This window comes from Macrobrachium rosenbergii, chromosome 50 (genome assembly GCF_040412425.1).
Source record: "Macrobrachium rosenbergii isolate ZJJX-2024 chromosome 50, ASM4041242v1, whole genome shotgun sequence".
Classification (NCBI taxonomy): domain Eukaryota; kingdom Metazoa; phylum Arthropoda; class Malacostraca; order Decapoda; family Palaemonidae; genus Macrobrachium; species Macrobrachium rosenbergii.
The window spans coordinates 3,730,091-3,753,975 of NC_089790.1; the positions used below are offsets into that span (position 1 = coordinate 3,730,091).

The 23,885-nt window shown below is 36.2% G+C and overlaps 1 protein-coding gene across 2 annotated transcripts; it reads left to right on the forward strand.

Moving 5' to 3' along the window:
- Positions 1-1,061: 1,061 nt before the first annotated feature.
- LOC136832503 (lanC-like protein 2) lies at positions 1,062-23,855 on the forward strand. Of its 2 annotated transcripts, XR_010851245.1 has the most exons (10): positions 1,069-1,120; positions 3,613-3,815; positions 5,380-5,559; positions 6,566-6,714; positions 7,661-7,769; positions 8,867-9,046; positions 10,049-10,231; positions 12,806-12,943; positions 13,436-14,412; positions 22,351-23,855. XR_010851245.1 is itself a non-coding variant. In XM_067093412.1 (9 exons), exons 2-9 carry the CDS (start codon positions 3,642-3,644, stop codon positions 13,622-13,624), a joined length of 1,302 nt encoding a protein of 433 aa, XP_066949513.1. In that variant the 5' UTR covers positions 1,062-1,120; positions 3,608-3,641; the 3' UTR covers positions 13,625-14,162. The 2 variants fall into 2 exon arrangements, 1 of the variants encoding a protein (XP_066949513.1); XM_067093412.1 differs by lacking the exon at positions 22,351-23,855 and having other exon boundaries at positions 1,062-1,120; positions 3,608-3,815; positions 13,436-14,162.
- Positions 23,856-23,885: the final 30 nt, after the last annotated feature.

Below are 23,885 nucleotides of genomic sequence, written 5' to 3' on the forward strand. Positions count from 1 at the left end.
CAAACAGTTATTTTTTTGCGCAAAGCCGATCAGCCTACACGGGTCAACAGCCGTATGTTTATTTCCTGGAATGGTATACCATATTACGATCCAACCTTCTTTGACGAGTTTGTTCCTTGCTGCTACGTATCCTAGTCTTTTTAGCATATATAGGCCTACTTGGTCATAGAGGCTTGCAGGCCCGATTGGTAAATACCAAAACCGGTTGGGAAATACGAATCAGCAATGGTGTCTATGTATTGATTTTGCAGTTTTCTGCAAACGATTATACAAGCTTAGTTGATGAATCAAATCAATGATGTATGTAACTGTGCAACTGATGATTTCTAAATTCTATGCAAGTAGAAAGTTACAAGAGAATTGAGAAGGTTTTAACAGTAGACCCATATTACATAGGCACTCAGTTTTTATCGAAATCTGTTAAGATTGTAGAATCGGAAAACTATTTCGCGGCTGGACTGCTTGGAGTAAGCTGGCCTTATGCCAGCGCGAATCCTCGCCCAAAGGTGGCTCGGAAGTTGTGGTGAGGTGTAAAAAGGAATAAGAGAACCTTTGATTTACAAACCAGCCAAGACAGCTGATACACGAAGCACGTCCATCTTTATAGGGTCGATCCACTTCGGCGCATCAATCAATGACCACTGGTACGAGAGTTGTTGGCCAGTCGATTCTATTTTCTTTCCTATTAACGTTCCTCCTTTTACGGAAACCAATATGCTTGTTTTGCAAGAAGGAAAAAATCTTAGAATATCCATTGTTGCATAGACCAAATGAAGCACCGGGGCTTGTTGAAAATGTAACAGATCATGAAAATATGTTTTCGAGAAAACTTTCTGGCTCATAGACGAGATTTATGAAACGAAAGAGCAACGGGAAATACTTAGCTAAACAACTGAAATCCATGCAAATGAAGATAGGTAAACATAAAGAACAATCACCATAAAATAAAAATTTAATTGAAAGATTATCACGAAAACTAGTCGAGAAACTGTGTAAGAATATAGAAAACATGGGGAGCCGTTACGTTGCTGGTAACCATAGCGGCACTTTCCTACTACTACTACGACTGCAGCATAAACAAAATCGACAAATACTTCTCCGACAAAACATACCGCGATAGGTAAGACTTAACTTTATTTACTTTTGTCACTTTAACAGTATTTTCAAGACATGGAGCTCATTCCTGAGATAACGTTGTGAGTTTTTTGACATGTTTCGACGTAGATCTTAATGTGTTAAAGTAAATTTATCCTACGGTAGGTCGAGTAAATAGGATAGGTTCCTGCAGGATCCGAAGTAACTAATCACGTACCTTCCAGAATGGTTGTCGTGTGTTAAATGCATTTTTTGCGATTATATTTTGTGTTTTCCCGTCCTTCCTTGCCTTGATCAATTAGCCTAGGCCTGCACTGTTAGCCTGCTAGCCTAGAGTTCGTAGACGGATCTCGTATAAAAGGATTAGGCTTAAGACTTGATGAGCCGTCGATAAAAGTCCAGGGGCCAAAGTTGTTAGCCCATGCAAGCTTAGGGTAGATCTAACCCGTCGTGTAGTCTTCAAAGGTCAATTACAGTTTAGTTACAGCCGGCCAACAAAATATTACTTTAAATTCTAGTAAAGCAAGGAAAATAACATCGGAAAACAGTGCCATAGTCTAGCTCACCCAGAACTACGTCTCAGAATTACCAAGATTAGTTCTACCCTAATGTGAAACCAGGGTTCTGAAGAGAAACCCAGTTTAGGGAAAATTGCACTAGGCCGAGGCAAGTTGGAAAGGTAGGAGATGCTAAAATCATGGTATAATCAGAGAAAAATTGCTGGTTCATGAGAATCAACAGCAGCAATTGCCAACAAATAATTTATAATTGTGACAATGTAGCATGGACGGGTAATCATGAAGACTGAGCTACTATCGCACCCCTCTGGTTCAGTAACTACCAGTTATATACTAAATGGGTGCCATTTCTAGTACCAAACCCTTGTGGATGAATAGTAAAATGATAAAAAAGATAAAATAAATACAATAAACATAAAAAAAGGTAGTAAATATTGTGGTCAGTGACTGGCAGGAACCAGGCTAATGTAGTAGGCCAGTCTTCAGTTTTAATAGAAGGAAAATTACAGGGCTGCATCCTAACCTAACCTAAGGCACTGGGTCCTTCTTTGGCTGAGTTTTCACCTCCCCTGGACTTCCACAGAGCACAACAAAAGTCATGGAGCAATGTACAGGAATCTAACTTAACCTAACTTACATGCTGTTAGTCCTTACTGGCCAGGGAGATTGGGTCTGTTTTTCCTGCTAAATCTCCTACCTAACCTATCTTAGTGCTCCTGGTCCTAACCTGGCCAGGAGTTTTGCCCTCTCGCTGCAGCACAGACTGTACCAAACATAGTGCCAGAACGTTCTGTGAGACAAAGCCTTCCACATATAGCATAAGTCCTTTTATAAATATGAGGATTTGTATGCCCATAGTAACAAATTGCAAACTTTTTAAGATTATTTTTATTTCATACTCATATACTCATACAGACCTGAGAATTTATACTTGAATCCTGTCTGTAACCACCCAACATTTGTCCTTTTAGCCAAAAGAATAGTTGGGTTAATACTTGGGTAAGTGGATAGTACCCCACCCCTCACCCACTTACTGATAGTTAACTACTTTGTTATCAAGCTTCCATGACCAAACCAGCTGGATTGTTTAGTCAAGGAAAATACAGATGACATTACCTTCAAAATTTGTGACATTATGAAACACTCTCTCTCTCTCTCTCTCTCTCTCTCTCTCTCTCTCTCTCTCTCTCTCTCTCTCTCTCTCTCTCTCTCTCTCTCTCTCTCTCTACACACAAACATTAGATTGCATGTGCAGTAAATTTTTAATCCATAAAGCTGACACATTGAAAGGTTTGAAATTTTGTTGAATAATGAGAGCTGGGACTTAGAGGGATTTGAGGTATACCCTCCTTTGAGGGTAGAGTCATATTTAGCCTTTTCTCCTTCAGATCATTTTAAGGTAAGCAAACCTGCAATTCATGTTTCATGTGAAATGTAATTTTTTTAACAGTGCAGTATTGCTGATACTGCAATGATTGTTAAAAGCGGAATTAGGCTGAATGACAATCTTCATGTTACCTTTTCATATAGCTGTGAAGTAGATGCTTATTTAGTGATAGCAGTAGCTAGTATTGTGATGTATTATGTAGCTGATGCTTTTCACAATTGATGGTATCATGTATCTTAAAAAAAAAAAAGTCAAGAAGGAAAGGTATGGTGATACTTAGGTGGGATGAGTATGACCAGTTCTTGATGACTTTTTCTTCCTAATAACTAGGTACCATATACTTTGTGATGGTTCTCAGGGTAATGTTCATAAATGTGGACTGTGCTGCGTAAATGAAAATGATAATATTAAACTCCTAGATAAGGCAAATGTATAGATACTTCAACAGGATCATTCAGATAAAAGCAATACCAACATATACCAGGCACAGTATCCCTTGATATTGCAAACGTTTTTATAATTGGTTTGGAAAATTAAAGGGTAGATTTTTTTATTGTGCTGATACAGGTTTTTATTGTCTTCATAGTAATTAACTAAAATTTTTCAGATTAGGCTCAGGTGTCTTCATTCCTACTTAAACAATGGATGAAGTGTCTTTAAGATCAGGAGCTGAAGATGCTTCCAATCGTACTCAGACCATGGGTGTAGAAGGAAGGGGACATCTTGTTGTTGATGATGGGAGGCACTTTGACAATCCTTTTCCGTATGACCCTGCAAATGAAAAGACCCCTGTATTGGATGAGTCAAAAGAGAAGGTTAGTTTTGTTGCCTTTCATTGTTTAGTAAAGAGATTGAGGCATATGACAGGCCAAATCAAATTGCTATTACAAGAAAAATGTTGGACTTTGTCTGTTAGATGAAAGTAAACTTTCATTTTAAAGAGATAAGGTAAATTATTTGGGAAACACAGAGGAATTCAAAGTAGTGCCAGTTTTTTAAGCAATGGCATGAAAAACTCTCCTGCATAGTATCTTGGTGAATGGAAGCTTAGATTTAGTTGTTGCTGGTGTGAAGCAGAGAAGCAGGTGAGAACAGTGCTCAAAGTAATACAGTATCTGAAAAATAAACAATGACGACCATGTGACAAAGTTACAGTAAGTCCGAGCTAGAAATATGATTTATTTTACTGATAAGAAAAGCCTAGAGCTCAACTTCATCTGACCAAACAGCTGTCAAAAGCCTCCCCATTTCTTCCGATTCCCTTGTGGCAGTTTCTGGTGATGAATACAGGATTCTATCTTCCATTTATTGTTTTATGTAATTACAGTATAGCTGTTTCACCAAACTGTGGCATTTACAAGTGACTACTAGCTTACATGAATAGCTAAAATCCACGATTACTTGACACCCCTCTAAAAATGCTTATAAATGCCTATTTTGATAGTTCAAACACCAAACCTCCCCTCCCCTCTAAAAATGCTTATACCTGCCTGTTTTAAGTTTTGTCATGAAAAATGTATTTAGTCACGAAAATAATATGAAAATACAGTAATTGGTGAATGTTTCTCTATGAAAAATTCTGTGAATAGGTGAATTTTCCACAAATAATGTGGTTATATATTCCACAGAAAAATCTGCGGATCCAGAACTGCTAATAGGTGGGAGTCAACTGTACCCTTAAAAATATGTGGCCTACAGCTACGTGTGAAAACTAATCAAGTTCCCCCTGTAGTCAGGCACAGCCATTTTCTCTCATACAGTATTCAAGCATCCTGTTTTCTTTTTACAGTAGATAGGGGAAATGTTGGGAATTCACAAGTAGAGTTAAGTACTGTACCTAAATATTTAAATATGCATTGAAGGAAAATACATTTTATTGTTATTTTTCTGTGTTTACATTAATATTAATATTTGAAAGTTAGTAAATTATTTTTTTATCATAAAAAATGTATTTAATCATGAAAATAACATGAAAATACAATAATTAGCGACTGTTGCTCTGCGAAAAAATCCTCGAATTTGTGAATTTTCTGCGATTTGTTTGGGTTTACGTGAATGCTGAACTGCCATATAGTGTAGACTGTGCACATTGTATTGTAATTTGAAAAAACTTCTTGCCAGAATAATTTCTCGATTATTTATTGGAGCTAAAATGTAATGATCTGTAAGCGCTATAGACTTATGTAGTTGTAGCTAGGTTGTTTAATTATTAAAAAGTCTGTACGCTCTAAACACAGGTTTATTCATAAGCCTACTGAATGCATCAACACCAACTACATAACATTTTTTATATTATTCATTGCCCACAGGTTGCTTTTGTTGACATATTAGTGGTCTGTACAAGAAACATTGAAGACAGAATATATTCCTGTTTTTCAGCTTTCTGACGACTTGGTTGAAGACCTGAAAAAATCCATTAATGATTTCTTGAAGGTGTTGGAAAGTGATATGCCTTCGTCAATTGACTGGAATGATGTGTCAGTGTACACTGGATGTTCCGGTTATAGTCTGCTCTTCATGCACTTGGCGGATGTTCTTGGACATGATAAATTTTTAAAGGTAGGAATTGTTTGGACTTGTGCAAGAATGCCCATACCATTGAAAATGTGTAATGTTTTCATTTACTGATTTCATTAACTTGTGTGTTATATCTAGGATATTTGTGGTAGTACGAATGACTTTTTATTTAATAAAAAGGCTTCCTGGATTTCAAGGATAAATGTCTTTCTATATATTTCTCATATAATTTGTGCTGCTGACAAATTATCAGCATTATGGTCTTCAAGATGCTTCTAAGGCAGAATCTGGGCTTGGGTTAGCGATGATAAATTAAATTGTGCAGTGGTGGGAACCTGCCAACAAACCTTAAACCTTGGGACCTTTCTGCTGCGCTACAAGGCTGGATAGCTGCAACGTTTTGCGAACTGGAGCATGCATATGCAGGAAGCGAGATCCTGTGGGAGGTTCATTTATTTGAAATCAGGGTGTCATGAGAGAATAAACCCAAGTAATCTGTAATCTTCCTAGATCCTGCATTGGCCAGTGTATTAAATATACTGTAAATGTGACTACTATGATGGCTTCATCAAATGTGTAGAATCAAACAACATACTTTGGTAGTTAGGAGGAAAGATTGGTAGCACCTGCTTGTTGGATGGATGCAGGAGTCTCATACTTGTTTTGTTTAAATGCATCAAACCAAAACTACTACTCTGATTCATCTATATGATCCCATTACCTTACACAGAGTTCCCCCTTTTCTTAGCCCCACCTCATTTAGCAAAAAGGTGGCAACAGTTTTCTGATTTCGATTCAGAGCTTTGTCTGTGCCTAGATTATAGATAAAGGCATTTTTAAGTACAGTAATTAGTTTGTATATACAAAACAAAAATAATTATAAAATTTTTTTTTAAGTGTTGTTTCAATTTATAATTTGATTTAGACTGTTACAGAAGTTAAGTACAGTAGACGTTTTAAAAGTATAGAAATAAAATTGTGAGTATTATGAATGATTTAAAGATGATGCACCATACTGTTTAATGAAACCTCGATCTGGTTCCCTTAGAAAGCACAACCACTGGCAGAGGAATGTGTGAGCAAAATAAGAGGAAAGAGGCACACATTTCTGTGTGGTGATGCAGGACCCCTAGCAATAGGAGCAGCTTTGTACACCAAGCTCGGTATGAAAAGTGAAGCAACTTCATGTCTTGAACGGTAAGAATGCTTTACGTGCTTGTAATACCTAAAAAGGTAAGAGTGGTTTATTCCCTTGCTTCTAGGGGCTTCCCCTCACCATCCAATTCATCATGACATTCTAAGGTAAGGAATACAGTATGGGTAAGTATAGTGACATTCTAAGGGTTGGAATACAGTACAGGTAAGTTTTACAGTCCTTAGAGCTTTATTAAAAAAATTACAGTTAGGTGTTGTGTTTATGTACCATTAAGGATGTTGTTTTCTTAAGTAATCAAGGACAGGTGATAGCTAGTGTAGGAGTGACAAATGTTTAAGAATCTTGCAATAATTTTTGTTGCCTATTCCATGCTTTTATGCAGTTGCTTGGAGCATTTGTAGCATCTACATTTTTTTGTTTGCTACTTTTACCATTATTTCTACTGTTACTTACTGTGTTTGATCTGATGTGGTTTTTCGAAGTAACCTGGAATAGAGTTTTTGGCACCTTTAATGGGTCTAAAAACATATATTTGTTTTTGGCACTTTTAATGAGTCTAAAAGCATACTATTTTTGTTACTCTACAGTGTAATATTGTAAAACCTTTTACTGTTTTGAGTTATTAGCAACAAAATTATTGATGTAACTAGGATAATACCGTAAGCAGGCCATGCATTTCTTTTATTAGTCACTGTATTTGCTCCCCAGAATACAGGATTGAAAGGCTGAGTAAATTTCTCAGACATAGAGGTATGAAGTTGAATTTCAGGAAAACTGTGACGTATAGATTGCCCATTCTAGAAAGAGTTTTTGGATTGCAGTATACAGAATCATACTGAATTTGCATTAAGTAGTATCCAAAGGAGATCTTTAATTTGGTACTTGCAGAAGATACGTAAATTAGTCACATTTGGTCAAAAGAGTACAGTATTTTTAGTTATTAAAAAAATACATATCGAAGGATTTCAGTGTAACATTGTCTTTCAGCCTGAGGAAATTAGAGAGAGATGTTCTCAACCCAAAGTCAGGCCTTCCAGATGAGATTCTGTATGGACGAGCTGGCTACCTGTATGCTTTAGTATATTTGCAGGAGAAGGTATGACAAAAAAGCTTTCCTTCTTAAGTTACGGGCTTTATTGGCGTTGGAGGCATTAACTTTATTATTTTGTATTATAAGTCTAGAATTTCCATGATTTAAAACCTGTTCTCCTGTAAAGCGTGACTGTATACAGTTAACTATATGCAGCACACTGTAGACATTATGAAAGGTCCTTACAGTATAACTTCTTTTAAATCCCCAAAACTGGTTTACGTTCTGCCATTTAACTGTTCAGTATTCTTTTTTCCCCCATATAGCAAGGCCAACCTCTTTAACCTTATCCCACTCCAATTGACACTTTTTTTTTTAAGAATACATATAACCATAATGCAAGCTTTTTAAGAGGCTTGAAGTGATTCAGAGGTGTCATTAAACCACCACATAATAACATCCTACTCTACTCGCCTCTACATGCACTTGAGACCTAAATTTCTGAGAAATTAAGTAGAAAAATATATAAAATTAGTTCTTCAAATATAAACTAAAACCCATTACATAATGTATATTTGAAAGATGAGTGAATATATAAAAATTTCTGATACTTATTGTAGGACAAAATAGTGTATTTGATGTCTGAAAATAGTGTTAATTATGTAAATACTATAAAAAATCCTTTTTACATTTGTCTGTGAGCACTGAATGAGAAATTATTTTTATTAGTTTAATGTTGCATAAATATAGCTATATACAATAAAAGTTTGTTGGTCTTAATATCACATAAGTACATTACAGTATATATGTTGCTAAATAGTTCAGTGGTCTGTTTATAACATAATAATATTAATAATATGTTATTACATAAATTGTTGGTTAAGTGTACATTGCATCGGAGAATAGTTGGCTTTATTTTCTGTACTGTGTCTTGATTACATTTTCTTCAAATTTCTATAGTTAACCATTAATAGTAATCTGGTTTCAATCACAGTTATTGCCAATGGGAATTTAAGTAAGCTTCTGTTAGTCAAGATCTTGGTGTAAGCAATTATTTAATGTAGTTTAGTTATGTTTTTAGCTTTTACAGTACTTGTAAAATTCACAATTTTAACTTACACGAACATGATTTACATGTTTAACTATGACTGTTTGGTTTTCAGTTAGGTAAAAGTGTCATTGACAACAAAGCCATTCGTTCTGTAATAACGTCTATACTGGATTCTGGGAATTACTTGGCAAGGAAAGAGAAACTGACAGTTCCCCTGATGTATGAGTGGCACGAAAAGAAATATGTTGGTGCAGCTCATGGTTTTATGGGGATTCTTTTCATGTTGCTACAGGTTAGTGTTCTGTGGTCATTTTTATATAAATGTGTCTAGCTAGTAAGTTCCTTTTTGTAAGTATGGATTGATAATCTGCTCTCAGCTTAATTGAAAGTATGTTTTCCTTGTCAAGGCCTGATATAGCGATAGTGCTCTTGATTACAGAAGTAACTACGACAAGCTGGGGTTGGTTGAATGATTTGGTTTGATGTGAATGACCATAGTGGTTGTGGTGCCAGTTTACATAAACTGAAATTTGAAATGTGAAATAGTACTTCTTTCTTTGCAGCTTCATCTCATTGTAACTTTACTTCTGTTCTTAATTATTCAGTTAAATTTCCATCATTTACTTTTGTTTCTTAATTATTCAGTTAAATTTCCATCATTCATATCACTTAACCAATTTCATTGTTTTTCATACCCTAGTATTTTCAGCATATGTAGAAATATTTTAACAAAGTAAATTTTGTTCCTCTCCTCTTCCCATTATTTTAAAAACATTAGTAATTCCAGAATATATTACCTAAAAGTAAAAATGCACTGTTGCATCATTTCACTGGCAGGTAGCTACTGAAAAACTACAAATTAGGTATGCTTCAGAAAAAAATCAACCGATGAAGTATTATTAAAGCTAAAGAATTTGATCCACCACAAACTTTTCATTGAAACTCAATAAGCTGTGTAATAAACTATGCCAATTTTTTCGTAGTGAAATAGTCAAGTATTTTCATGGCAGTAGTTTATTTCTCATTTTGCTGTAGACTGTGTCCAGCAGTTTTGGCATAGTCCAGATTTGTAAAGTAGTGGTTTGGCAGTAAAAAACTTGGAAATAACATAATTATTTTTCTTTAAGCAGGCATTCAATACTCGGATTTCACTTAGTAAGCTTCATTCTATCAGTTTCCTGTTACCTTTTTTAAAGTTATTTTAGCATATTTATCACATTTCCTCTTTTTTTTTCAGTCTTCTCCCCTAACTTACTAAAGTTAGCCTATTATAAGGTTTTTGTTTGTTTTCCAGCTTAAAGACCACTTGACTGCAGATGAGGTGCATGAAAAAGTCAAACCTACTGTAGACTACGTATGCACCCTACAGTTCCCGTCGGGGAATATGCCTTCATCATTAAATAATGAAACAGATCGTCTTGTTCACTGGTGCCATGGTGCCCCTGGAGCCGTCTTCCTTTTAGCTAAAGCCTACCAGGTATGTCCCTTAATAGCCCTTGTGTCCATTTGCATATGTGAATAGTCAGTCTGGCATGCTAATTTTTGTGCAAAATATTAACCAGTATATTGTTTTATTTCATGATGTCCTCCTGTTGACTGGACCAGGTTGTTTCAAGAAACAAAACTGGTCATGTAATAATGTCTCTTTGAGTATTATCACATAGTGCAAAGACAGTAAGCTAACCTAATGCCTCACTTTAATATATTTGTCTTCTGAAAGATGAAAAAATCAAAACCAGGAAGTAAATTCTATTGTTTGAGAGTAAAGAGAAGAACTTAGCTATCTTTAGGACAGTTATCTATACAGTTAAGTTGGGATGTCTCATTCAGAATTTACAGTGGGTTGAAAAAAGTCATTTCTCCAAAAGTTTAATGAAAGCAAAATCAAGTCATATTTTAGTAAAATAGTAATTAAATCCATGTATTACGTACAGGAGTTTAACAGTAACAAGTGCTTGGTAGTAGTTGTAAGAATTTTACTTGGAAAGTGAATCCTTTGCTGAATTGGAGAAGATTTCAATATAGAGTTACCATTACTGGGATCATGAAACTTTTCAGGCGAGATTATATTCGATAATCAGATGTCAAATGTATTTCTGTGCTGTTAATGAATGATATGATAAATTGTTAAAACAGTTTTGTTTCATGAAGTTGTTAAGGCCATCTACTTCAAAAGGGATATCATTGATTACAGGCTTAGTAAGACCTTCGTATGTAGAGGGTTGCCATATAGGAAACAGATACTGTTTCAGCAATGTTATAGTGGAACTGTTAGAGACTGCAAGAAAAACCTGTGGAACTGAAAGTTTTGTTGCATGAACAATTTCAAGTAGGCAAGACTGGGGGGTACAGTAAAATATTCACACCTGTTAGGAATAGTGTACCATAATTTTGTACCATACCCTCAATTTTTTTTTTCCATACTGTACAGTTCCATAATTCCACACCTTTTCTATATACTAGTAAAGGAAAATATTTATTTACAAAACTTTCCATTAACAGTTTTTGACAGATACAAGTACAGTACAGTAATTTATTGTGGCTGTCATTTGTTACTATTACTGCTTGTGATGGTAAGTCTAATAATGATGATAATGCCTCCTTCATATTGCTAGAACTTCCATATTGAGAGCAATTGTTTAAAGTCTTAAGTATATGCCATTTTTAGCATCGCATACCATTCACATAAGCAAGTCAGTTTTATCATTGTGAATGTAACTTTTTAATTCTTAATAATCATGCAGGATCTAAAAATTTTTGTACTAAACAGAAATAACTTCAAAACACTTTTTTTATGCTTTCTAATTTAAAATGTGTTGTAAATTTTATTCATATAATAGTAAGAATTGAAAACATGTCTTAGATAATTACCATATATTATTAAGAATTGATAAAATTTAATTACAAAAGCAAAACTATTCTCCTTGCTAAAATAATAGAGAGAGAGAGAGAGAGAGAGAGAGAATCAGCTGAGTACCCCTTAAATTGATATAAAGTGTACCAAAAACTTTGTGCCCTTGGGCTTATGAAAGCCCACCACAGATTATTTATTGTAGTAGAGTATTTTTACTGTAAATATAGAGTAAGGTAATATACTGAAGGGATAATCTCATTATTATCCAAAGAACATTTTCTTGATAGGGATATCCCAAAGCTCCATGACAATTTGGATAATCTTGACATATTATTTTCATCACATATCTTAAATATATCATTTTATAAAGTATGCCTCCTGTGAATTTTACAAGGAAGTACAGTATAATGCAATATATTTATTCATCATCCATACCTTAAAAAATTCTTGCCATCCGTTAACCAAAATGCCATGCCATAATTTTATAACATACTTTTTAACAAATAACAATCGTACCAAACTGTACCTTACTGTACCATACTGTGTTATACTGCCAGCCTTGAGGGTAGATGTTTCTCCACAGGAAACAGTAAATTAATTGGGATTCGTCAAACCAAATTAAATTTTTTTCAAAAATAAAATATATATTTTTTTAATACAAATCAGTCAGACTGAGTAAGTGCCCATCTCTCGACCCCTATTTCTTGTATGAAGTCTAGACAACTCAAGGAATGACTTCAACACCACTGTGGGCACTGATGTCCCATATGCATTAGTAACCAGTTGGTTGAATGTGTTCTTTATCCTTGAGAGTATGTATGCAGGAGCTGCTGACTGCAGGCTTGAGCATTAGTGAACTGATGGGTTTGTATGAAAGATGCATTTTAAAAGAGATTAAACTTTTACATTAGTACTGGATCCCTTGAAACCCAGGGTTAACACTTCTTTTTGCTGTTTACCATGATAGGGAAAATTTTCTCAGTTTGCTCACTCAGTCCTTGCTTACAAATATTACCAAGACACAGTTGATTCCTTAACTTTTTCTAACATTAGTGTACTATTGAACAATACCCACCTCATTTCTGAGTTGCAGTGAAAGAAATCTCAATATAAAACTGCTCTGTATATTATGAAGTTATTGAAGGTTCAGAACCTTATATATCTGGTTGATGTAGATTGGATTACATTTTCTTCCAGGTATTTGGAGATGACAGTTACTTAGAGCATGCTAGGAAATCTGCAGATTGCATCTGGGAACGAGGATTGTTGCGTAAAGGGTATGGCTTGTGCCATGGAACCGCTGGAAATGGTTATGCTCTACTTTACTTTTACCAGGTATGATGATTCTTTTACCTTGCTTTTATATACCCCCCTCAAAGGAAAAGGGTTCAGTTCCCATCAAAGGCAGATGAAAAATCAATGCAGAATTTTTATGAAATTGGGTTTATTGTTGAATTAGGGTATTTTTTTATGAATATCATTCATGCCAGGTAGTTCACTACTTAACGTTTATTGAGTACCTTTTTTTCAAGATAAGCAAACATTGATATAGAACAAGTCCAGGAATTCTTTTACCTGCAAAGCGAGATTTCTCAGAACAGAAGGCCCATATGTGAAAATGAGGAAGAAGAAGAAGAAAACAAATATTGTCCATTCTGTATATTCATGTAGTTACCATAATTCAAAAATATATTTTTCATATGCAGAAAAAAAAAGGTTGCTTAAAACTCGGTTCATTCAGAGGATATGACTTTTGAGGTAATCATCCTTTATTTACTTATTTTAAAAAATTGAGAAATTATACTCATTTTTCTGTACATTTCACAGGTAACTAAGGAGCCTGAATACCTTTACCGAGCAGCACAATTTGCTCGCTGGTGCCGGGATTATGGCAAGCATGGTTGCAGAACTCCAGATAGACCCTTATCATTATTTGAAGGTTTGGCTGGTACTGTGTATTTCTTAGCTGATCTTCTAAACCCAGAAAAAGCTAAGTTTCCAGCTTTTGTTATCTAGTTAGCTTTCATAACAGATTGCATGAAAATAGTAGTCTTTTGCCTTGTTACCGTACAGTACTTCTCTTGATACAATACAGTATGGTATATCTTTTTTACTCATCCGTTTGGCTTATCTTTATTACAGTGTAATAAAACAATAATGGTACATTGTTTGCTTGATATAATGTACAGTATTATGGGTAAATTTATTTAAAAAAGAAAGAGAATACTTGACAGTTTTTCTACAGTATGCATTGTTGGTAAGGGAATACAGCTGTAGGCTGTGGAATGAAAAGATATTTGGTACAGTTATCCAAAAAAGTTAAGTCGTTTAAAATGAAAGTACTGCATTAAAATGGACCCTTTAAGTCACTATGCAGGCCCTATCAGTCCCATAGCCAGGGGTGGGGTAATTTTAAAGTTGAATTCCAGTATTCCATAGTGATATGTTTAAAAAGCAAACAAACAACAAAAAAGCCAAAATGACAAGCTGAAAATTGCCATAAATGAGATGTCCGTTAACATAAGTGACTCACACAGGATTTTGGTTGATGCATCAGTGCTTCATGATTGATCCTCCAAAGATAAGTGCGAAGGGAAGTGTAGTCCTATGATGAAGTAGCCCAGCTTTTCAACCACGTTGATATTAACAGTATTTACGTAATGAAGGCCACTTAAAGATTTCAGTGCAACACATTTTTTGTGACCACTGATCATGGTTTGCCATTTCCCATTCAGTCATACCCATTGTTTGCTGAATTTTTTATATACCAATGCAGCTGCCACAGATAGAAATGTATTATGAGAGTGAAGAGGAGAGAAAGTGCTGTGGCATCAGTTTTTTTTTTTATCCATTTTTTGTGTCAGCCAACTTTTTAAAAGTTAATTCACATACAGTGTTGCTTGCTTTTCTATCTCTTTATCATTATGTAATATATCATCCATAAATGTAGTGTACTCTTCTTTTACATGTAATGTAGCTACCTTAATGCGTACTGAACATAACATATCCTATTACAGTACTCTGGAAACCCCATATAGTTGATCTATTTACTAACATTTGCTCTAATTTTTTGTATCGTACTTCTTGTCTCAGTATCATAGAGAAAACTCTTCTTTTGCTTGTGTTAATACCAGTAAGACAATTATATGTCTGGGTTTTTTTTGTAGTGGTTGGTCAGCTGAACTTCATTATTCTTCCACCATTCTTTAAAACTTAACATCAGTAGCTTAGCCATTACTAGACAGTTTTATTACTAATAATTTGATGTCCAAGGAATTAGTTTTCAATGTTGTAAAGCATATGCAGGAAAAGTATGTGAGAACTAGGCTTTGTATCATTAAGGCCACTTGTATATTCCAAACACATTAGGATCCCAAATTTTCAGACTGCTTCAAGTGATGGGTTCTCCTTCCATAACAGTGGAAATCATAATTCAGACCATCGGCCCAAAGCAGTCATATATTAAAATGTTTCACAGGCTCTTTATTTTATCATGGAACTCTCTGTATGCTTTTTAGTTAGGGCTAAATGTGTCATTCTGTTCATTATAAAGCTGTAGAATGGTGGTCTTTTAAGCAGTTTCAACGCCTGTGCACCATTCCTTTTTTGTTTTGTATTACAATGTGTTCAGTTTGTTTATGATGTTTTCTTTTTTATGTAAAAGAGGTCAGTTTTGTGAAAGCTTCCTTTAAAGATGATGCCATTATGGATATATTTTCATCTAGTAGTCTAGCATTTTCATGCTATAAATCGTTTACCTTTTACTTTTTTGAAGTGCTGCATTTTCATGCTATAAATCATTTACCTTTTACTTTTTTGAAGTGCTGAGGTAAACCATATGTCTGGCCATTTTCATTCAACTGAATGTACAAATTTTTTTTAAGTACTGTATTTACATTTGTATGTTTTGTTTCATTCCTGAAGTACAGTTTATTTTGTGATACAGTATGTAGGTAAAATACCCCAAAATTTTACATTCAGCATTAGATATACATAAGCTACACTTGAAGATTGCTTACTGGGAGAATCAAAGTTTATTAATGCAATGTATTTGAGAAAGAAGCTGAAATATTTCAGCATTTTTTTTTATTTGGCACCATACTGAAGCATTTTTCTCAAGTTCTTATAATAGCAAAGATAATAGTGTATAGCTCTGCACACAGCATTTTTTAACAGTATAAAACTAATTTTTCCACTCTTCATAAATGCAGCAGTTTACAGGCACATATTCTGCCATCTTGCTTCCAAAACACGACCTACCGTTCCTGTGTGATAGGGATAGAGGGGTTTTGGGACTTGATGGGTCTACCAGTTGTGTCACTAGCAGTCATTTCTTTGTTCTTCATTGTCCTAGGTTAGGTGGAAACAGTCCTTGAGCACTGATCATAAGTTTTAAATGTTTAGTCCATAGAGTCTTATGAACTAGTCCATTGGCTTGTCCCTTGCCTCTGCCACCCATGATTGATCTTTCAACCAGCTCAGTTGTAATGGCATAGTTAAGTCTTGTTATACTCAGTAGCTTGTACCAGATTCATGAGTACAATTTAGGGTGTCATGCTCACCTGTCCAATGGCCATCAACAGGTAATACCAAGTACCTCCTCCTTTTGTGCCTGACTTTCTCCTATATTTCCCTACCAGGATAAAAGAAAAAATGTTACCTTTCTGGGCTCTTTAAACACTCTTGTCAAATGATGACTAGGCAAAAAATTACAAGGTCAAATAGTATGGAAATATTAACAGAGCTGTGCACTATCCAGCAAGCTAAGCTTACCAGGTGGCAGATTATTCATTTTACATCTCAGTAAACAATTGAAGTGTATGACATGTATAAACTAAAGATGTTTGTATTTATGAACCAGTTTTTATTTTGAGTCTGAATAATTGGTAATATGTTTATAAATGCACAGAAAAGTAGTTGTGAAATCCCTTGCCAGAGAGTGGGCATGTTAATATAGTTTAGTTAATATGGTCAGCAGATTTTACTTGTATGCACTTAGTCTTAAACTTTTTATGTGCCTTGTCTGCAAGTATGAGAATAATGATGTACAAGATCTCATTTGAAACACAAAATCATCAGATATAATGAGCCTTTACTTGCCGTGAAGGCCTGATTAGTGATGCAGTTAGGGTAAAAGTAAGTTATTCACTTTGTGTGTCATTAAAGAATTAGAGTATTAACTGTAAGAACTCATGTTGTTGTTATAATTACATTTTCTCCTTTCTCTGTTGAAAAATATTTCTTAAAAATATTGACATTAATACCTCATGAAACAATTTTGTTCCTGCAGAAACATAAACCATTGCCTTTTATTCAGGAGTATCCTTCAGCATGGTCGTTGAAAACTTGGTAGAGGTAGTTAATTGATGGAGAGGGTGTGTTGAGAGGGAAAATATCCCCCTCTTGCCAATGTCACTCACTTTTCTTTCAGCTCATGGTAGACATGCTGCTCTCAACTGTCCCTAATTGGTTGAGAACTTAGGTGGATTACCCTTGAATTGTGCGTTTGATCGTTGTTTTTATTGCCTTGCTGTTTGGGATTTACTTTTAGTGAGTTTGGTTTGGGAAGAGGAGAAAGAAGGATAAAGGGCATTCACTGACTCATCATTGGGGGAACACACCTTCGAATCATTCGGGTTTCTTTCTCCAGCCTTCTATTCCTCTTCCAGTTCCTGTTAATGTTACCACTTCTAGGAGGAACAACACTAGGCCTGCTAAACCTGTTCATGGCTTTCATCTGAGGGCAGAGCAGCTGTTGAGGGAGGTGCTCCTTCAGAAACTGCCCCTCCCTCTCATTCTTATCCAATAACATTTCAGGTCAGGTAAGGCATCTTCATCGTTGCAGTACCTGCGGAAGATTTGACCTGCCTTGAATATTCGAGGTAGTCCATCATTTGCAGCCATCACTTGACAACTGATTCATCTCTTGCTTTGTCTCAGCTGCTCCAGATTTGCTGGATGTTGTAAAGGAAGGGGATTCTTCTCTTGCAGTGGTACTTCCTATAGCATATCTTCTGGTAGGTGTGACTGGTTTGTCTTTTTGGTTCAGTGAGTCAAGTAGGACAGTGAGAGTTGACCACATTCCTTTCCTCAACTCACTGGTCCTACTTGGTTGCACTGAAGGGTGGAACCAAAGAACAAGAAAAGTTACACCCACCAGAAGATATGCTATAGGAAGTACTATTGCAAGAGGAGGATCCCCTTCCTTTACAACAGCCAACAAATCCAAAGCAGCTTTAGACAAGGCAACAGATGCATCAGTAACTATCTTAGTGATGAATGCTGAGGTGTAAAGTCCTTTACCTCTGCAAGGTTGTAAAGGAAGGCTGCAAATGATGGACTACCTCGAATATCCAAGGCAGGCCTAATCTTCCACATGGTATTGCAACGATGATGATGCCTTACGTGTTGTCGTCTTCCTCCTCGCCCCTGGACTCTGCCACCACACAGACAGATGAGGAATGGGAAGTCTAAGGCTCTGTAGGAGAAGTTCAAGGCAGGCTTCTTCCATGTGCTTTTCCTTTTTTTGGAGGAGCTAGATTAGTCCATGTAAGTCTTGCCTCTGGCAGAACTGCAACTTGCTGAGACTCAAGGTCTACTACATCAGCTCTCGGTTTCACACGAGGATAAGTCTGCACATCTATGTCACTCTGCCCAACCTCAGTTGGATGTCCCCTGTATCTCGAGTTGCTTAGGGAAGGGCTTGTGTAACCTGCTCACCTATCAGGCTCACTCAGGTTAATCCTGGCGATGGGAGAGGGTCTTCTCAACTTTCTTCAGGAGGCCATAGGACGGAACCTGCAGACTTTCCTCGCTCGAAACAAACGCTTTCCAGAGCACACCAAATATGAGCACTCTTGTCCCAGGGCTGAACAACCTCCCTTCATTAGGAGGCTGTGATATTCTCTGCTGCAGAAGCTATTGCCATGGAGAGTCTTCATGACATCTCTCCTGACCATCTCTTGGCTTGACTTTAGGTTAGACATGATGATGGGCTTCTTGTAGGGCAAGAAGGTGCTGTTTAGAAAGTTGCTGATGTCAGGAGCTAAAGCCCTTACCTTCCTGGCTCACCAGACTATCAGTCAGTAAGCAGACTTGGTCCTTTAAAGGAAAGACATGGTTTTCTCATTTCTGAAGGCAGGTGTCACATGAGAGTAGCCTTTTACTAAAGAATATTTTGGTTTTGGGCTCGTTGCTACTCTTTCTTGAAAGTACAGTAGTGTGGAGGTGGCAGTTGAACACAGAATCTCGAAGTCCAAACATTCCCTGATTAACCATGCTGCTTTCTTCAGCAACTTCTGAGGAGGAAGTTTCCTTAAACTCTCCACCTCAGACGTATCGACGGTGTGGGGCACAAAAATAAAAGGAGGGTTCATCTCGTGTGGAGCTGAAGGATTCACCTCATCAGCACATCAACGTTATGGACATACAGGAAGCATGATTAGCACTGCAAGCATTTTAGTGGTTAGAAGCTATTTGGTGTTGATGAGCAACAACTTGCATGTTGTGTCTTACTTCAACAAACATGAGAATGGTGTCTTAAGAATCTGGAAGTTGGCTTTGCAGATGAACAAGTAGGTGGTTTGCCAGGCCATTGAGTTGACTACAACATACATTGCAGTTAGCAGAATATTACTGCAGATAAGTTTAGTCATCAGTAAGGTTGTGGGGATGGAATGGTCTCATCTTCCTTGAATGGCGAATGGCAGATAGGTTGTTTGAGTTAACAGCAGTCTCCTATCCTCAATGTTTTTATAACAGGTTAAACAGAAAATTCCAGTTACCTGTTCTTCAGTTCTGGATCCCTGGGTAATGATGAAAGATGCTCTTCAACATGCCTGGGACAACCTAGAAATGTATGCATTCCCATCATTCAGATTTCTTTGTAGGGTGATAAACAGTGTGATTGTTACCCCAAGAATTCAGATTACTGTGGTGGCTCCTCGTTAGCAACAAGCCGAACAGTATCCCAATCTAATGTCTCTGCTGGTTGAGTCACTGGGAGCGCTACCCCCTAGGCCCAACCTTCTCTGTCAGCTGCACATTTGCTGGTACCTTCAGGCAGTTTACTCCTTGCACCTTCACACTTGGTTAACCAGATCTCTTGTGGGGACTGCCTTCCACCTGAAAGAGTAAGTCTTTCCTATATAAAAGGCATGGGTTTGTATTTCCATAGGAACAAATTACAAATTTAAACAACTGTTTAATTTGTATTTTTCCTATGTATACAAACCAGAGCCTTTTATATATTTTAATCCCACCTCATCTGGCCCACTCAGAACATGCAGTGAAAGGAAAAGTAGGGGTGATGCTGCCGTGTGAGGGATACTCCTCCACACATCCCTGTCTCCACCTTGTTACCCAAGTTTCAATGACTGATTCCAGCTCACACTGAAGGATACTCCTAAATAGAAGGCTTTGGTTAGTATGCTTAGGAAAAATAAAAGTTACTTTTAAAATTTTTATTGTGTCATTGATTTAATGTCATATTGTAGCATTCACAGGGAATTCATTACTTAATATAGTTTCACTCTCATTAATCAAAAACTCAGCCCTCTTGGTGGCTAAAGATATCAAGTTAAGTAGCTGCAATATGTATGCAGCATTTGATCACTTCAAAAATTTTTTAGTACGTAGGCTCCTTGAAGGGGACTCGCATCTACAATGTGCCATGCAAGCACTGTAGATACTAAATGTTTTTTGCAGACACCTTTCAGTTCCTAGCTTCCTTATTCTTTATTCATTTCAGTCTGTCTCTACCAATCTAGCCATCTATAATCAACTTTATCTTGCCCACTTTGCACCTAATAACAAGTGCTTCAATCCAACCTTTAAAAACATTGAAATGTGATTCAGTGGTCCTGTTAAAATATTACTTTATAATGTAGCTATACTAACTGAGCATACCTACCAAATTATTTATGAAGAGCTGACCAGTTACATAATTCTCCATTTAACATCAGCCTGAGCAGACAGTCTACCTGAAAGTCTATTCAGTGTTTAATACTTGTTCCTACACATATACAAACCTTTGGTCTTTACAGATGGGATTTACTTTCAGTGCAAGCGGGAACTGTTTAATTAGATAAAAACATGGTGGTTATTGGTAGTTGGCTACCAACAGTAGGGGTGGAAGCCCCTCCATCCAGTCAGTACGCATTCACTTTTCATTTTGGCCACAGTCTGAGATGTGTCTCTTCCTGCTGCCTGCCATTCGACTTAATTCTTCATAATTCCTTTCATTTTTTAGTATAATTGTTGTTTTGAGATATTTTGCTTCTTTGTTGTTTTGAAATTTTGCTTTTTAAATGTTTGCAGTTTTACATGTTCTTATTACATAATTCCTCCTTTATTTAGTTGTTCCTACACAGTTATGCTGCGTAGTTGTTCTCAACTCATTTTAGCCTGTATGAGCCCTTCTCTTTGATATTCTCTCTAACTTGTTTTGCCTTCAACACAGCGCAAACCCAACTCTTGTCTTAGCCTTGGTGTTTATTCTTTTATTCTGGCATATCTTTTTTACTATTACACATCCAAAGAGAGGAGGTCTGCCTCTCGCCTTCAACCATTTATATTTTTAGACTGACAATGAACAAACCCATTTGGTTATCTTCAGCTTTATTGTCCCTGACAATATGGGTTCATCCAAGCCTTTCTTCAAACCAGTGATGCTACATCCCATATTTCGAAAGGCCCAGAAGTCTGGCAGTTGAATATCACATGTTCAACAGATCAGAGGCATTGGTCTCCTTCCTTTGCTCTTACATGACCAGGATGAGAAGCACCAGGTGAGGCAAACTACCGGTCAGTTCAGAGATTTGCTCAGAATCCTCCCACCAAGAAGTAAGTCTCCCATATGTAAAGACCAAAGGTTTGTATACATATAGGAACAAATGACAAATTTTAAAATTAAATTGTATTTTTCCTAACATACTGTACATACCTGAGGTCTTTCCATGAATGGCCCACCTCAGAGTGGTGGCTAGAGGTGGGCCATTCATGGAAAGACCTCAGGTATGTACAGTATGTTAGGAAAAATACAATTTAATTTTAAAATTTGTCATTTGTTCCTATATGTATACAACCCTTCGGTCTTTACATATGGCAGATTTACTTATTGGTGGGAGGATTCTGAGCAAATCTCTGAACTGACTGATAGTTCGCCTCACCTGGTGCTTCTCTTCCTGGTCATGTAAGAGCAAAGGAAGGAGACCAATGCCTCTGATCTGTTGAACATGTGATATTCGACTGCCAGACTTCTGGGCCTTTCGAAATAATGGGATGTAGCATCATTGGTTTCAAGAAAGGCTTGGATGAACCCATATTGTCAGGCACAATAAAGCTGAAGATAACCAATGGGTTTGTTCACTGTCAATCTAAAAATATAATTGGTTGAAGGCGAGAAGCAGACCACCTCTCCTTGGATGTGTAATAGTAAAAAAGATATGCCAGAATAAAAGAATAAACACCAAGGCTAATATAAGAGTTGGGTTTGCGTTATGTTGAAGGCAAAACAAGTTAGAAAGAATATCAAAGAGAAAGGCTCATACAGGCTAAAATGAGTCGAGAACAACTACATAGCATAACTGTGTAGGAACGACTATGCAGGAAGAAGGAGTGAATAAAATACATAAACAGTAGTACAGGTAAAATTGCAATATTTCCAAAAGCAAAATATCTCAAAACAACAATTATACTAAAAAATGAAAGGAATTATGAAGAATTAAGTGAATGGCAGTCAGCAGAAGAGACACATCTCAGACTGTAGTCAAAAGGTAAAGTGAGTGCGTACCGATTGGATGGCAAGGCTTCCTCCCCTACCGTCAGTAGCCAACTACCAATAACCATCTTGTTTTTAGTTAAATGGCCGGTTCATGCTTGTGCTGAAAGTAAATCCCATATGTAAAGACCTCAGGTTTGGATGTTAGGATAATACAAATTACTTTAAAAAATTTTCATTTCATATTTACTGTTAAGTGCTCACATTATTGCAAAGAACCTAAGACCATGGACTGCTAGGAATGTTCTATTAAGTGGTTATATGTAAAAGAATCAAAACTGAAAATAACACAAGTGAAAATTTGTGAAAATAATGCATGTGAAAATGTTAAAATGTGTATACTGTATAAAAATAGTTAAAACTAATAAACACATGCTTAATTGTACCTCCAAAATTATGGGAAATCCAACCTCCAACCTCAAGACCATGGAGGGCCAAGGTATATGCTGCAGTGTAGCCAATGTTTTTAGAACACTGGATAGTCTGCTTTCTGACTTGTGGCAACTAAATATGGCACCTGGGTGATACTGACTTCTAAAAGGTAACTCCAATCATCATTTACCTTACAGTGAAAAGGAGCCACCTCACTTACCAATATTTACTTACCTTCCATGGCAAATGACACATTAACGCAGGTGATCACACATGTCTCACACATCTTGAATTACATGCATAAAAAAAGGATGCTTTTGAGTGAGTTGTGGCTTAGGGAATACTGTACAGTGAATTGTAATTTATAGTATTCCCTGTTTTTACCTCGGCCAAGTTCTTGAATGGCCAAGTGAAATGTTGAGTGTTGATAACTAGACCCATATTTTTTACAAGTGGGCATGCTCCTGTTTGTGACAAATTACTGAAAAGAAAAAGTAAATGGTAACTTATAATATGAATTAATAAATTCCAACACTACATGTTAAGGATAATGGAATCTCGTGTGTGTCCTCAAAATGTAAAGATAAAGGCTGATGGGTGAAGAGGCTCTTGAAATTCAGGTAGTTTTAATGTTCTTAAAACAGACAGCATTTTTGTATTATAAAAAACATAAATATTTTACTGAATATGACTCACCATTGTAAGATATAAGTTCAGTCATGAATTGTTACTCATTGCTGTAGGTGTTGACGGTCTGGTGATATGCTACCAAAGATAAATGTTTTTTTATTTTCATGACAGTCTGGTTATTATTTACATATTTTAGAATGATTGTTATAGACATATTCTCATGGACATTTGTAATAGTTTCAAATTATAGGCTTTGAGTTACATGTATAAGTATTTGAATACCTTTGATATGTTTTTTGTATTTTCTTTGACAGTCTGGTTAATTTACATATTTCAGAATGATTGTTGTAGATATGTCCTCATGGACATTTGTAATTGCTTCAAATTACAGGCTTTGAGTTACATGTATAAGTATTTGAATACCTTTGATATGTGCACCAAATAAAGTTTACTTTGAGCTGCATCTTTGATATCTTAAATACCTTATGAAAAGAT